Source organism: Micromesistius poutassou (genome assembly GCF_964030765.1).
Source record: "Micromesistius poutassou genome assembly, chromosome: 13".
NCBI lineage: Eukaryota > Metazoa > Chordata > Actinopteri > Gadiformes > Gadidae > Micromesistius > Micromesistius poutassou.
Window position 1 is genome coordinate 17,077,313 of NC_140283.1, and position 13,883 is coordinate 17,091,195.

A 13,883-nucleotide genomic window follows, 5' to 3' on the forward strand; every position below is an offset into this window, starting at 1 on the left:
GGCATGAATTCAGATATAAAGATGAGTTACTGCAAGTACTTCTTGAATATTAACAGAGGCTGGAAAAAGTGCTCTTTTTGTGACATTGCCACATCTAAGCCAGCTTGCACAAAAATAAAAAATAAAAGAATTGGTGCCAATGACGTATAGATAGAAAACACCTCCCCTTGTCAACCAGTATGCTTGAAATCTTAACTTGCATTCCATTGCGTGGCATTCATGTTATATGACTGCACAAAAGACTCACAAAAGGTCTTGAAATAGCGTGCACAATTGACTCGACGTTTCCACTTTGCCCTGTATTCAGTTTTTTTAAACTGTTTTTATACAACAGGTTTACACTGGGAACAAACAAAAATAATACACATCTGCTGAAAAGCATATTTTTCTATGCAAGTGCTGTAAATGTACATACTGTAGCCGTGTGTGATCCGTGATCTAAAAAAAAATCTTGTCTGTGCTGGTGATTTGTAGGTGTCAATAAAGAATGAGTGGAGTGGGAGGGGGGGGGGTAGTAGATGCTTCCAAAAAATAATATCCTGCAATACATCCAGGAGCGAGCTTCCCATCGCAGAGTGAAGTCCTACCAGACTTTAAGCCACTGGGTGTGACGCCCATTAGCCATTTCAGAATCGGCCCTCTAGTGACATCACTGGTGGGTTTGACTTGGCCAATGCAGATCACGACCGGTGCTATAAAGAGGGGCCCTTCTTAACGAGAAAAGGGAAAGTTCCTTGTGCTAAATGTGTCACTTTCCCGCTTGTCTACCGACGATATCTTTGTTCACCTCATGCTTGAAGGGGGGAAGATGTTACCCTTTTTATTCATAGAATGAATATAATAGGAAAAATAAATAATCATCATGTGGTCTTAATCGTTTTCTTACCATAGAGCTTTTAAAGAAAGCAAATATTTAATTTACATCACCTTTTTTTTCTTTTTACTTCCATTGTGGGCACATAGAATGTATTGCATTTTAAGTGTTCAGTTAAAGCTTAAACTGTATTGCAATAATTGATTTTTATTTCCCTTTTTTCAATCGTTACATTTTATTTGTAACTTGATTTGATAAAATTCCTTTTATATCTTGAACCACTCCAATGTATGACAGTTCAATGTATTGTGTACATTTAATAAAACATTTAGTAAAAACAAATACAGTGGTACACATTTTTAAATGAAGGTAACATATTAGGACAGTTCACAAGCAATGCTGATTCATCAAGCACTATGAAAAATACTGTACTAATTTACTAACACTGAAATATATCAACAATTCACTTTCATGTTGTTCCCCCCCATCCAACACACTTTCACATTTTACATTAAAATGTAATCACCAAACTTCTCTTTAACAGAAATGTTATTAAATGTATTATTCAATGGTGTCAAAGTGCATTAGCGGAAAAACATTCCAACCAACTATGAACACATTTTAGATTAGACCTAACTTAAGCATCAAATTAGCAATCGATCGGCCACTGATCAATATCCTGCATGATAAATGAAATTAATTATTAAATGAAACATTAATTATCATTTGCCTATCACAGAAATCAACTATTGAGACGTATTGAGTTCAAGACGTTCTCTTATTATGTCCAGTCACAGACAACGTTTGTCCTGACAAAAGTCTGGCCCTTAAATGGCCCTGGCTCTCAATCAAGGTAGGACACACACAAACTACAGACGTATGCAATAAGCCTGCATCGCACTGGAGACATCTGCTGTAGCTGGACCCCATGGCTTATGAGGGAAGCCTTTGACAGGCAAAACGTAGAAAAAAGTGCAAAAATCTTTGGCATCACCCATGTCGGCTGATGGCACATGAACAAAATCGTTATCGGCCTGAATAATCCTGATCGGCGCATCCCTGGTCAAAACACTGCACAATACATTCAGTTTCACTGGCAGAGGGCTTGGCATCCAGGTCAGGATCGGGAGAGTTTAGCTTTGACAGGCAGGTCATGGCTCAGCTCCCACTGCCGACGCTCCAGCTGAAAAACCTCTGTTGACATCCTCCAGCTCTGCCAGGACCTGTTGGGACAAAATCGCTGAACTGTGAACACGATCGAGCCCAGCAGACAGCACTACATCTCAATGAACTCGTTCTGGGTAACCCTTATTTGTATTCTATGGATTTCTCTACAAGGAGACTTTTAGATCAAGGTTTTTATTTTATATTGGTGGTATAAAAATGTACCTGTTTGATGGTTGGTCGTTTGACCTTCCTGTCTTCGAGGCACTTGCAGGCCAGGGTGTAGGTCCTCTCCACCTGGGCCATGTCTGCGTCCCTCATCTTCTGGTCCAGGAAGCCCTCCAAGGTCAGATCCTCATCCTCGTCTTCGATTTCGTACCTCAGCTCCATCTGGTGTAGGGGAGGGGGGGGGGTGTAAGAGCCAGCTATGTCATGTGATGTCACGAAGAACTAAGCGCAGTAATACACCGGAGGCCTGTTTATAAGGAGGACAGGATGGGCGACTTTGAAATAGGCAAATGTGCAGGCGTTTAAAAAACACATGTGACTATTTAGTATATACATGAATATTTAATACCAGCTGCTCCTCTCCTTTTCAATATTGACTATATTGAATATATATACTACGAGTCATTTAACAGATGCTTTCACCCAGAGCGACAGTGAATCACGCTGAGAGGGGGAAAGGGGTTATGAATCTTGCTTGGGGATGCCTACAGGTAGACGTAAGCACCCTGGGGGTTTGAACCCAGAACCTCTCGGCTGGGCGTCAAACCGGTAGAACATCCTGTTCCCAATGACCAATTACTCTAGTCGCACAGACCACAATGCACTCAAAACAACAATATCCAGAGGGTCTGGACCTCTTGCACCTCAGCACATAGCCCACCTGAGGAATAGTGGCCTGAGTGGGTATAAGGATAACGAATTAGAAGACCTGCTTACCAGACACGGCATATCACGGTTTTCGTCAACTGGCGGGAGTCCAGATATTATTTCTAACAACACCTGTGATGACAGAAAGGGGGAGGGGGGGGGGGTCAGCTTCATGGCCCTAGAGGACAACAAAAGGTCTCTACCAAGCTGTCGTTCCCTCGGCTAACCTCGCCGTGACCCGTGTGGATGGTTTAATTTACCGAGCGGACAAGTGGGGCCTTTTATCTTGGAGATCATGTACAGAGCGAGGCGGCTACTGGCAACTGATATGAGATGCTAGATTAGATACTTATTTTTTTTTTACGCTCCAGTCAAGCTCGAACAACATGGGATTTGAAGGCACTAGGCACTGTCGGGAACGGGCAGGAATTGAAATGTTGTCTGTAGTTTAACTTGGAGTTGAAATGTTGTCAGTGATTTAACTTAAGGGTTGAAATGCTCAGTGGTTCGATATGATTCACTAATAATTTCCCATCTTGATCATCCTCTTAATAGCCCACATTAGTATATGCTACATGTGAACCTCCTAAGATGGGATATTGGGGAATATCCCATGATTGAGATCTCAAACTCGGGATATTGTTTTCAACGCGCGTGACGGTCGTCTCGTCACGCTAATAAAAACAAATAAATCCCGAGTCTTCATGTGTAGTACATACTAAAACAATTATTCACCTCAGGCTCCATGAATACACTTTGCCTTTGGCGAATAACTGTCAAATAAACTCCCATTAATGTATGTGGGTGTGCTTGTGTCACGACTGACAAGATCACCTACCACTCCAAAGCTAAATACGTCGGATTTCGGCGTGATCTCGCCGCGCAGAGCCTCGGGTGCCATGTACGCACGCGTACCCACAATCCTCTCTGTTTGCATGGTGACTGACGATCGCGTGGGCGACGCTCTGGTCAGCCCGAAGTCAGAGATCTTCGCCACAAAGTTGTCGTCCAATAGGATGTTCCCACTAGCAGACGTGAACAGTTGGACAGTAATGAATAACCAGCTAATGCAAAGAGACATTAGTGAGATAATGTCTCACTAATGAGGCATGAGGTAATAGTAATGAAATACTCCCATAATCATTAGCATGCTGAATATGAAATACTTCCAATGTAACATTATAGAATGAATTGCCTTTTGATATCCCTGTGGACATGGTGGTTGATGTGGAGGTAATCCAAACCTCTGGCACTGCCAGTAGCTATCAAACATCTCATGCTCCAGGACAGAGGAGGGCTTTCATCCTTCGAGAGGGGAAAAGAAACCCCAGAAACCACATGTTCATCATCTGCGCCACGTCCCCTCCTTATGAAAGCCTGTCAACAGATGAACACCATGCTACTTTACCATACAGGCCAGCCGATCCAGAACAGACCCGTTGGCCATGAAGACGTACACCAGACACGGGTACTGTCCGTCACAGGAAAAGCCGACCATGTCCACCAAGTTTGGGTGTTTCAAACTGTGAGGGTGAAGGATGCCAACATTAAAAAAAAAAAAAAAAAATCATTATCATTTCACCGCGCCCACTCATGTGCTCCTAGCCGATATCAACACCTCAAATTGTTATTTGTCTCCGCCTCGAATCAAATGATGGCCCATTAAATCTCCATTATGTAAATTTACTCTGTAATCTTCTTGCACAAAAACAACCCTCACTCATTCGACAGGGAAAGCCATAGAGGGGTAATTGGCGGTGCCTCAGGCTCTTCCATTAGCCGCTCAGGTCAATAGTTCAGCATGCTTTCATAAAAAAATGATTGAGACGCCTGTTTACAGATATGCGGGGGGGAACCACCTCTCCAGTGGATGAAATGGCTGCAGGTGGCTGCAGTCTTTCCCAATTCCTAGATACTAGATACCAAAGATAAAGAGACCTATGAGATAGAAAGAGAGACGTGAATAATGCATTGTTATTGCGACGAGAGAAGCCTTACGTCTTCAGAGTTTCTATCTCCTGGCGGAATTGAAGTCGTAACTCGTCCGCTAAAATGTCTTCTTCCTAAAAGAGAAATAATAATCACATTGTGTGTTTTGCATTTTAAAGTGGGAGCCGTTGGGAGTTTGTTTCCACTCACTGGACTGAGCTTCTTCACGGCTACGTGTTTGTGGCTGATGAAACCCTTGTACACCGTCCCGAACCCCCCTTCCCCCAGCCGGTTCCCGCCCTCTGACGTCGGCCGGTCGTCAAAGTTGTTTGTGATGTCCATCAGTTCGTGGTACAAGAAGCTCAAGTAACCTTTTTAGATGGAGGAACATAAGGTTGTATAGTCAGTGGTGCATTGGAAATGACACAGCATGTGTTACTGCCATCTATTGGACAGATCATCCTATCAACAAGGCTGTTTCCCAATTTGTTTCAGCATTACCAATCTTATTTTTTATTGATGGTATATCAAATCATAATGGATTACTACTCTATAATGTCAACGTAGCATGTTGATGATCACTTTGCTGTTGTACCAGTGGGGAAGAGCAGAGGACATATCAACTACAATTGATCATCTATCTTCGATCATCTATCTATCTTCTTATTAGATTTAAGAGTGAATATCAATATATTAAATTGAATTGTGTTCAATACCTGTGCAGTCTGGTTCAGCAGTCTGTGAAGGCTTCTCTGGGGGAGGCATAGGACACACAGGCAAAGGGTTGGGCTCCTTCCGTATACTGGTTGTGGGAAGTTGTGGCGGCACTTTTGATACAGGCTCTAATGTGGCATTCAAACCAAAGAGAAGTGGTATATATTTACAGTCATGTATTGCCTTTCGTGTAATAGTCAAACCTATGTGTGATTTAAACACAACAAAACATAATTGTGTCAAGTGTCATTCCACTATCACATTGGATGACACACCTGGCAAGAGCAACGCAGCAGCAGCGAGTAACTTCTTGCTCTTCAGAATGTCCACCAGTTCGCCCACCGTGGCGTTGGTGGTCCCCCAATTAGTCAATACATCAATCGTGGGGCTCTCCCCCTGCTTTGCAAGGGACGCAAACCTCCTGCAACAGAGAGAACCTCCATGAAAAACCATGAACCATCAGAAGGCGTGACTGTGAATACATCACCTCCACACACTGACCTGACTTCAATCTGCGTGTATCTCGGCTCCCCGTTGGGCTTCATTATCGACACGATTACCTCTTTCCATCTGTCGTCGGGGTCTAGAAAGTCGGACAGTTTGCGAAGTATCGAAAAATTAAGTTTGCGGATGTATGTGTCCGATGTGATTTGCTTGTTCATCTTGTAATCAACGTGATTTTAACGGGCATCTACACTAATCGCATGCTTTTAGTAGGCCTAGATGTGCAGTTATTCGATCGCTGTAGGATTTAAAACTAGGCTATTTTAAACAGTACATGGTTTCAGTCTGTTATATCTGTGTTAATATTGTCAACTTCCTGAACCGTAACCCTAAGTCCACATCCGCTCCTCCCACAACGCGGAAATCAAGAGTAAATGGAAGTTCACGTTTGTGATTAGTTTTGACATGCAACCCTCATACCAGAAAGCCATATATCGCAAACAGCTATTACAGGCAGGGTTAACTGACGTCACATCAAGAAAACATTGTTGGAGAGCTGCCTGCATAGAACTGCGGTGCCATGTTGCCCAACCGATCATACCCGAAGTCATACCAATAGCCCCATCTAGTGGGCAGTGTGACAACGTATATAAAACTAGAAAACTTGCTATTTATTTCGTAGAAGGTCATAATAAGTTGTAAATCGCCTCCAGGCCTACTATTTGGTTTGTTTGTTTTCTTACTTCTTAGTTCATAGAATTTCCTTTTATTTTGTTCTTTCTTTAATTCGTTTTTTCTTTCTGTCTTTCCTTCAAGTGGAGACATGACTTGTTTAAGGTCTGCTAGTTGCAATGGACTGGGGTATTTACATAAGCAGTGCTCAGTGTGTTTATAGTGCGCTGGTTGCTGTTCGCATTTTGTTTGTGCAACGCAGGATCTGATCACTTCCATATGGCTCTGGCCTTCGGGATGCCTGGCTGGCTGACCATGAAGGAAAGATATGCTGACATGTTGTGTGCATTGGACAATCTAACAGGGGTGTTGTCCAATCGCAAGAACACCAGATTCAACAACAGATTATTCACCAGATGTCCCGGCATTGTTACATGGAATTGTGTGAGGTTATTAGTGTATGTGTACCTGCACCTACTATCCTCGCTTCTGACCTACCTACCAGCCCATCTACCTTGCTTCCTTCTTACCTACTTTCCCTGCTCCCTACTGCTTACCTAACTTGTACTCAATACACAGGCCTACATATGTTGAGGGAAACTATGGAAAGCTAATTTAAGTGCTAAAATGGACAAGGAAATTACAATGAAAATATTGTTTCGGGTAAGCCAATGTCTTGCTAATCCTCACACAGATGATGCTGTTCAGGGTCATGCTTACCCATCCATCATGGGAGGTGTAGTCATTTTTGGGGGGTTTCTGACAATGCATGCACATGGTCTGCATTACACACACACACACACGCACGCACGCACGCACGCACACACACCAGTCCTCTCATGTGTATATTAACTGCGGTTAAATCGATTTTTCATGTAACAGCATAATTAGAACCATGTACGTGTGATGAAGATTGCGTATCCTCTGGACTTATGCTGTGAAATAGAGGCTTTGCAAAAGTATATATGATCTTAAGGGCTTAATGGGAATGACCTCATTGAAGACCGTGTGTGTGTGTGTGTGTGTGTGTGTGTGTGTGTGTGTGTGTGTGTGTGCGTGTGCGCGTGCGTGCGTGTGTGCGCGCGCAACAACATCACTCTCTCTCTCTCTGCATTGTAAAAGCATTCAATAAGAGTTGATTAAAGTCAAAGTCAAAGTCAAGTTTATTGCATCCATAACAATGGAAATTACATTGCTTATGCCCACCGTCATGCCCACATAAAAAATAACCTCAATTGAGGGTAGATGGTATAAACATGCATCTGTGCCTATAGTTACAAGCACTGATATAACAATTAACACTATAAGATAATAAGTTAACATTAAACATTAGATTGTTAAACAATCTTTTAGTTTTGCGTATAGTATTTGCAGTATGCGTGTATGCATCAGCGTGTGCGTTTAGATACAAGCCCACAGTCATTTTATTTGGTGTGATGTTGGTAATGAGTGATGGCGTCTTGCTTAATGAGTGATGGCAACAGCCTATCATCTTGCTGTGGTCATGGTCTTGAGGTGTGTGAATGTCCAAAGCAAGAAACAGGCTTGGTTAATGTTCATTATCTCTGGATACCGACAATATGATGAGAATGATGAAGTTCTCTAGTGCTGCATGTATTGTTGGTCTGGGACCAAACATAATTTTATTTAGATTTGTAATGCCTGAATAAGTTGTGTGTGAGCTGTTAGGTCACATCTTTACATGTTCCCTGTGTGACCTATCAGCAGTCTGGTCCAGTAGGTGAAGCCGTTGATTGGGGTTGGATCACAGAGTCCTTCTCCCTGGATGAATTTAAATGAGCCAAGTGAATGAGTGTGTAGGGAGCAACAGGGGGGCCAGGGAACAGCTTGGAGGTCCTATGGGACCAGCGTACCCCCCACTGTCCGTCTGTCGGTCAGAACCCAAGGCCCTTGGCACTGCTGGTGATGGCTGGCCATTGAAAAACTCTGTGCAGGGGCTTTTCTCTTATGTTGGAACATCGCTTGGCTGAAGAGACTCCTGTTACACCAGGAGTGTACAGATTGCTTTGAAAATGTTATTATTTTTTGGTTTGTTTGGTTGTGTCAAAAAAATTTAAAACGTCTTCCATGGTTTGCCATGCAAATGTGTTTTATTACCATTATTCGTTTTTCTCAGAAAAAGAATACTGCCAGCCAGACAGTTACTCAAATGTTGCACAAATTAGATGCCTAGACTGCAGTTACCAAGGAGCCAGATAGGTGGCAGTAGTAGTCCGTCTGCAACTGTTTAGCGTGAGCTTGAATCTACCACCTATAGTGTGTGTGTGTGTGTGTGTGTGTGTGTGTGTGTGTGTGTGTGTGTGTGTGTGTGTGTGTGTGTGTGTGTGTGTGTGTGTGTGTGTGTGTGTGTGTGTGTGTGAGAAATAACACATTTTACTCACACACACGCACACACTAAAGTGTGTTTTTGAAGGGCAGGGAGGTTGCAGTGTGTGTGCTGATGACAAATACTAACTGGACATAGTCTGCACAGTTTGAACTTGGAATGAACACATTCCTCTTCCATAGACTACAACAAGTCTATGAAACATCTGGAGCGGGTGTTGGTGTGGGTCAGTTAATGGGCTTATCTCTCTCTCTCTCTCTCTCTCTCTCTCGGTCTCTCGGTCTCTCAGTCTGTGTGTGTGTTGCAGTTGAGTCTGGCAACAGTCCCAAATTATTCATGCAACTTGCAATTAAGGGTCTAAATTGTCATACTACTCTGAGGAATATGTGGTATCACACACACACACACACACACACACATTGGTGAAATGTGTTGGAGTCACCAGATCATAAATACACAATGCCACCTATATTCACCATCCATATCATAGTCCACCCTTAAAGACGTGGTATCCCAACTAACAGACCGTCGCCTTACTAAGTCATCCTACTACGCCTTACTACGTCTTCTAAGTCACATAGATGCAACACTGTTGAGACATATATGGCTCTTGTTTTCGTTTCTGTTATTGCAAGAATAGCCCGGTGTTTGTCGTTTACTAGTAAAAGCATGCATCTGGTTTACAGTGAGAGTTGCCAGATTTCTGCTGTATAAACACATCATCCCCCTTTTCCGGCACCGGGAAACAGGGATTTGGGTTTGAGTCTATATAGTCCGTTGTTGGGGGTGTTGTTTTCCTCTGGTGGGGGGAGGGAAGGTGAAGGTGGGAAGGTGTCCTATATGAAGAGTAGCGTATTCCACAGGAGATATAGCAGCACATGGACACCTGCTCAGTGTCTCTCCAGATCCTTTTGAACATCCCTGATGGCATAGGTAACCCCCCCGCCACTGATGTTTTTGCTCCGGCAAAGGGGCAGGTGTGGCCTCTTGACGTCCCAACAGGGACCCTGTAATCCGATGCTCGTCAGTGCTAATCCACGGGTTCAGAGGCCCAGCAAAGACAGCACCGTATGTGAAACCCCCCCCTGGACCCAACCTCGAACCCCGCTGATGAGGAGGGGGGGGGGGAATTGGCTGATGGGATTGTGTTGTTGTTTGCCCTTTGACCTGCAAAAAACCCCGCTGTTTAATTAGCGACACCCGAGTCGATTTCTCTTCCTCCCCTTTTAAATTCTTTCAAGGTTTTCGGGGAGGGGTCACATGAGAACGTCGCCACCTAGTGTTTTGGGGATTCCAAGGTTTCAATTAAAAGCTTTGGAATGGGTGAGTAATTACGAAACACAAAAGCTGGTTTAATGGATGCATAATTTGTCTTAACGGAGAACTAATAACATTTTCCCCCAGAGACTGGTGATCCCTTTTTGACTGTACCTTTCACCGTGGTTGAGCCCCGACTAATGCTTCCTGAATAGATAGCTGTCCCTGGTTGTATAAATAACCTAAGGTGAATTACAGTGGTGATTCAGTCCCAACGAGCTTGTCGGAGACTTCAAAGCAACCGTAAGAAGCCACTTTCGCAGTCTTGACGAAAAAAAAAAGATTGGCTCACAAATGACAAAAGACCGCCACAGGTGGTTTTCTCGTCCTCTCCGAACTATAAAACAATGCTGCACCTTATTTGTTCCACACTTTTACCCGAGAACCTGCAAGGACATGTTGATGGATTAGGGCAAGGTCTTAGCAAAAGGTGGAGTACAAAAATGAGAGCGAAAATAAAGGGGCTCTTAGAAAGTCGCACACTGTAACCTTTTTTTGGGGGGAAAAAAAGATGTGCTTCGACCTTCTGTTATATCGAGAATATATGTTGAACAAAATAATACTCCTATTCATAGATCAAATCCCATAATGAGAAATGAATTCCCTGTATAATGACATGCTTTATATTACAGAAATATATACACTGATCAAAAATATATAAAATATTCATTCATTCCTCTCCCAAAATAAAATCATTTCTAAAAGAGCAAGGCATTTTTCCTGAGATTAACACATCAAGGAAAACATTTTAAAGCATCGTACAACGACAGCCAAACAAACCTAAAAAAGTAAGCACAGGTTTGCACTAAACGCATTGCAGTTAACGTATGCATTAACACCATGTCCCAAATTCCTCTCTCCAAATCCCCCCACGCTAAATCCTTTCTTGTGGCCCCTCTGTGTATCATTAACATCCCACCCCAGAATGCCCATATTCCTGACCCCCTATTCGTGACCCCCTAACTGACGAGTCATCCTAATCCACCGGCTTTAGCCCTCGGCTATCGAAACAAAAAACGACATAGGTGGCAATTCGTAACGACCTACAAATCGGAACATCTGAAAACAATAGTGGCGTTGGATGATATGGTAGATTAACCACATCCTCCACAGGCCCAGATTGTGGATTATTCAATATTACAATGGAGAGCGGGATGGTTATTTCATATCATGTGTGAAAGCTATGCTGATGAATGGCCCCTACTCAGTGCGACTGCTGGATCACAAGGGCAAAACCAAGCAAACCCTTTGGCCACCTCAGAGTTTAAGGCTTGGATCTGAATTTTTGCCGCTGGTACTTTTGCTGTTCCCAGAAGCGCCTTAAAGGTACAATAAATGCATAGGTCTTTAGAAAGGTCTGGGTGGCCCCCGGATATCAGTGGTTGGTACCATGGACTCTACAACGGATCGCATTCCAGTATCCTTAGGACATTGGCGTATTTCCTCACACTTCGTTGCAGTAATTAAGACATTGTAATCCGGATGCTACATCTGCATGCTAAACCCACGTAGCATTTTCCCCCTCCGGACATAGGCAGGCTCTCAGCTCGCTTCACGCCTCTCAAGCTTCCTCTCCGCAGCAGTGGAAAGACTACAACATGAAGGGAGGCTTGTTGATGTACAGAAAGGGGGCCCCATTTTCCAGTTCTTACTTGTCATGTAAGTCCAAGGGTGTCATCTCAAAGCAAAACACTCGGTGGGACTGTAACAGAGGGAAGAGGCTGTGTTGTTGTATACTAAGGAGCTCCGGTGGCAGTTATTTGGCCGGGGCAGGAGGTGACAGAAACAGCTCTATCTCACACTTGCCAACCTTGAGCCCCTTTTCTGGAACTGCCCGGGGCTGGGGTCTTTCCCCAAGAAAAAAAAAAAAAGAAAGTTAGTAGAAAGATAGTACATTTTAAGGGCGTGAATCTCAAAATAAGAAGCAAAGTAAAAATAAAAAATGTAATATTGCTCGCAATATATATATCTCCTATGAAATAAATCCAATCCACAGTATTTGGGTTGGCTCTATTTTCTTCCTGTGTTGCTAGTGAAGTGTGCAGCAAGTCCTAGCAGCATTGATAGAGTTGACATCATGCAGGCCTGCCTCATCACCTTGCTTTATGATTGGATAGCTACTACATATGGCATTATGTGAAAGACAATCTCTGTTCACGAGCCAAATCGACACAAGCAAAAATCAAACAAAAATGGCTATTCTCCTGTTTCAGGAGGATGTTGTCTCCGGGTGACTAGGATAGTGAAAACCGGGATTCCCCCAGAAAAATCGGGAGTGTTGGCAAGTATGCTGTATCAATGATATCATTTCACAAAGCTCTCTCTTTTTAAGCCTATTTCGAGCTCCACATGTAGTAAGAGGGGATAGCCAAGCATGTCGCTAAATTATCGGTGTGATTCCTTTTAACTCCAACCACCATCTTGTGGATGTGGGGATGATTGCTACATGGCGTAATTGAAGAGTAGATCAAAAGGAAAGAAGAAGCAGAAGTGTTGGTCCCTCGTCCCCAGAGCTGTGAGTAGAGACCCGAGTGGTGCTGGGAAACGGAGTCCCGCAGATTATAGACTATAGGATCATCATTATGACTGTCATTGGTCGTGGAGCAACACTTCCTCCCAGCTGACTGATCTCTGCGCATCGCTTGAGGATGTTGCCCAAGATGGAAACATTCAAAGAATTTGAATTTGAATGCATCCGTTCATCATTGTAATCTGGATCGTTTACCCAGGCCTGTCAAGGTATATTTAAGTTACTTAGTTTTAGATTGAGTCTGTCGCATTTATTCACAAGAACACACACACACACACACACACACACTCACACTCACTCTTCCGAAAACACACACACACACACACACACACACACACACACACACACACACACACACACACACCTTAGCTGAGGTCTCTGATTTGATTGGTCCATACCCAGTGTGTCATTGATAGTGTGCAGATGATATCAGGAGAGTTTGCTGCCCTGTCAGCAGTGTGCCTCCAAAGTACTGGATACCTTCTCCCCCCCCCCCCCCCCCCCAACCATCACCGCAAGTCAGCCAGAAGATGGGGAGAGAGGTGGAGGAGGGCTCCAGATGTAGGCCACCCGTCCTGGCACACCTTCATCTTTCCAACGTCCTCCTCCTGTTGCTCCGGGTCCGTCACCCCATTCCTCAAGACAGTCGAGACATGGAGATGAATTACACGAGAGGAAGGGGGGGTACTCAACGCAATACAGTACAATGGAAGGCAGCCCCAGGTCACAGGTCACTGTTGACGGATGCGCCAGAGGACAAAGGGTGACGTAAATTATACAGGGGATGTCTCTTGTCAGTTGTAAAGCCATATTCCATTCATAAATACATAGCCGTAACACAAGTCCTGAAGGCTACAACAAGACAAATTGGGTTGTAAATGACAGAGAGAGGGAGAGCGAGCGAGAGAGAGAACGCGATAGAGAGAGAAGGGAATTTTGTGGGTCATAAATGTTGAGTATGATGCAAGAAAAGGATTGCAGAGTGTGTTTGTCTGTGTGTGTGTGTGTGTGTGTGTGTGTGTGTGTGTGTGTGTGTGTGTGTCCGCTTGGCATGGTATGTGAAGGCCGTGGTCTGG

The 13,883-nt window shown here is 43.8% G+C and overlaps 1 protein-coding gene across 1 annotated transcript; it reads right to left on the bottom strand.

Annotated features, from left to right (window-relative positions):
* Positions 1-76: 76 nt before the first annotated feature.
* Positions 77-6,427, bottom strand: irak4 (interleukin-1 receptor-associated kinase 4). Its single transcript, XM_084476899.1, has 11 exons — positions 5,999-6,427; positions 5,773-5,918; positions 5,500-5,625; positions 4,994-5,154; positions 4,853-4,917; positions 4,263-4,377; positions 4,050-4,159; positions 3,693-3,879; positions 2,924-2,986; positions 2,204-2,368; positions 77-2,037 (listed from the first exon to the last, which is right to left on the bottom strand). Exons 1-11 carry the CDS (start codon positions 6,157-6,159, stop codon positions 1,966-1,968), a joined length of 1,371 nt encoding a protein of 456 aa, XP_084333025.1. The 5' UTR covers positions 6,160-6,427; the 3' UTR covers positions 77-1,965.
* Positions 6,428-13,883: the final 7,456 nt, after the last annotated feature.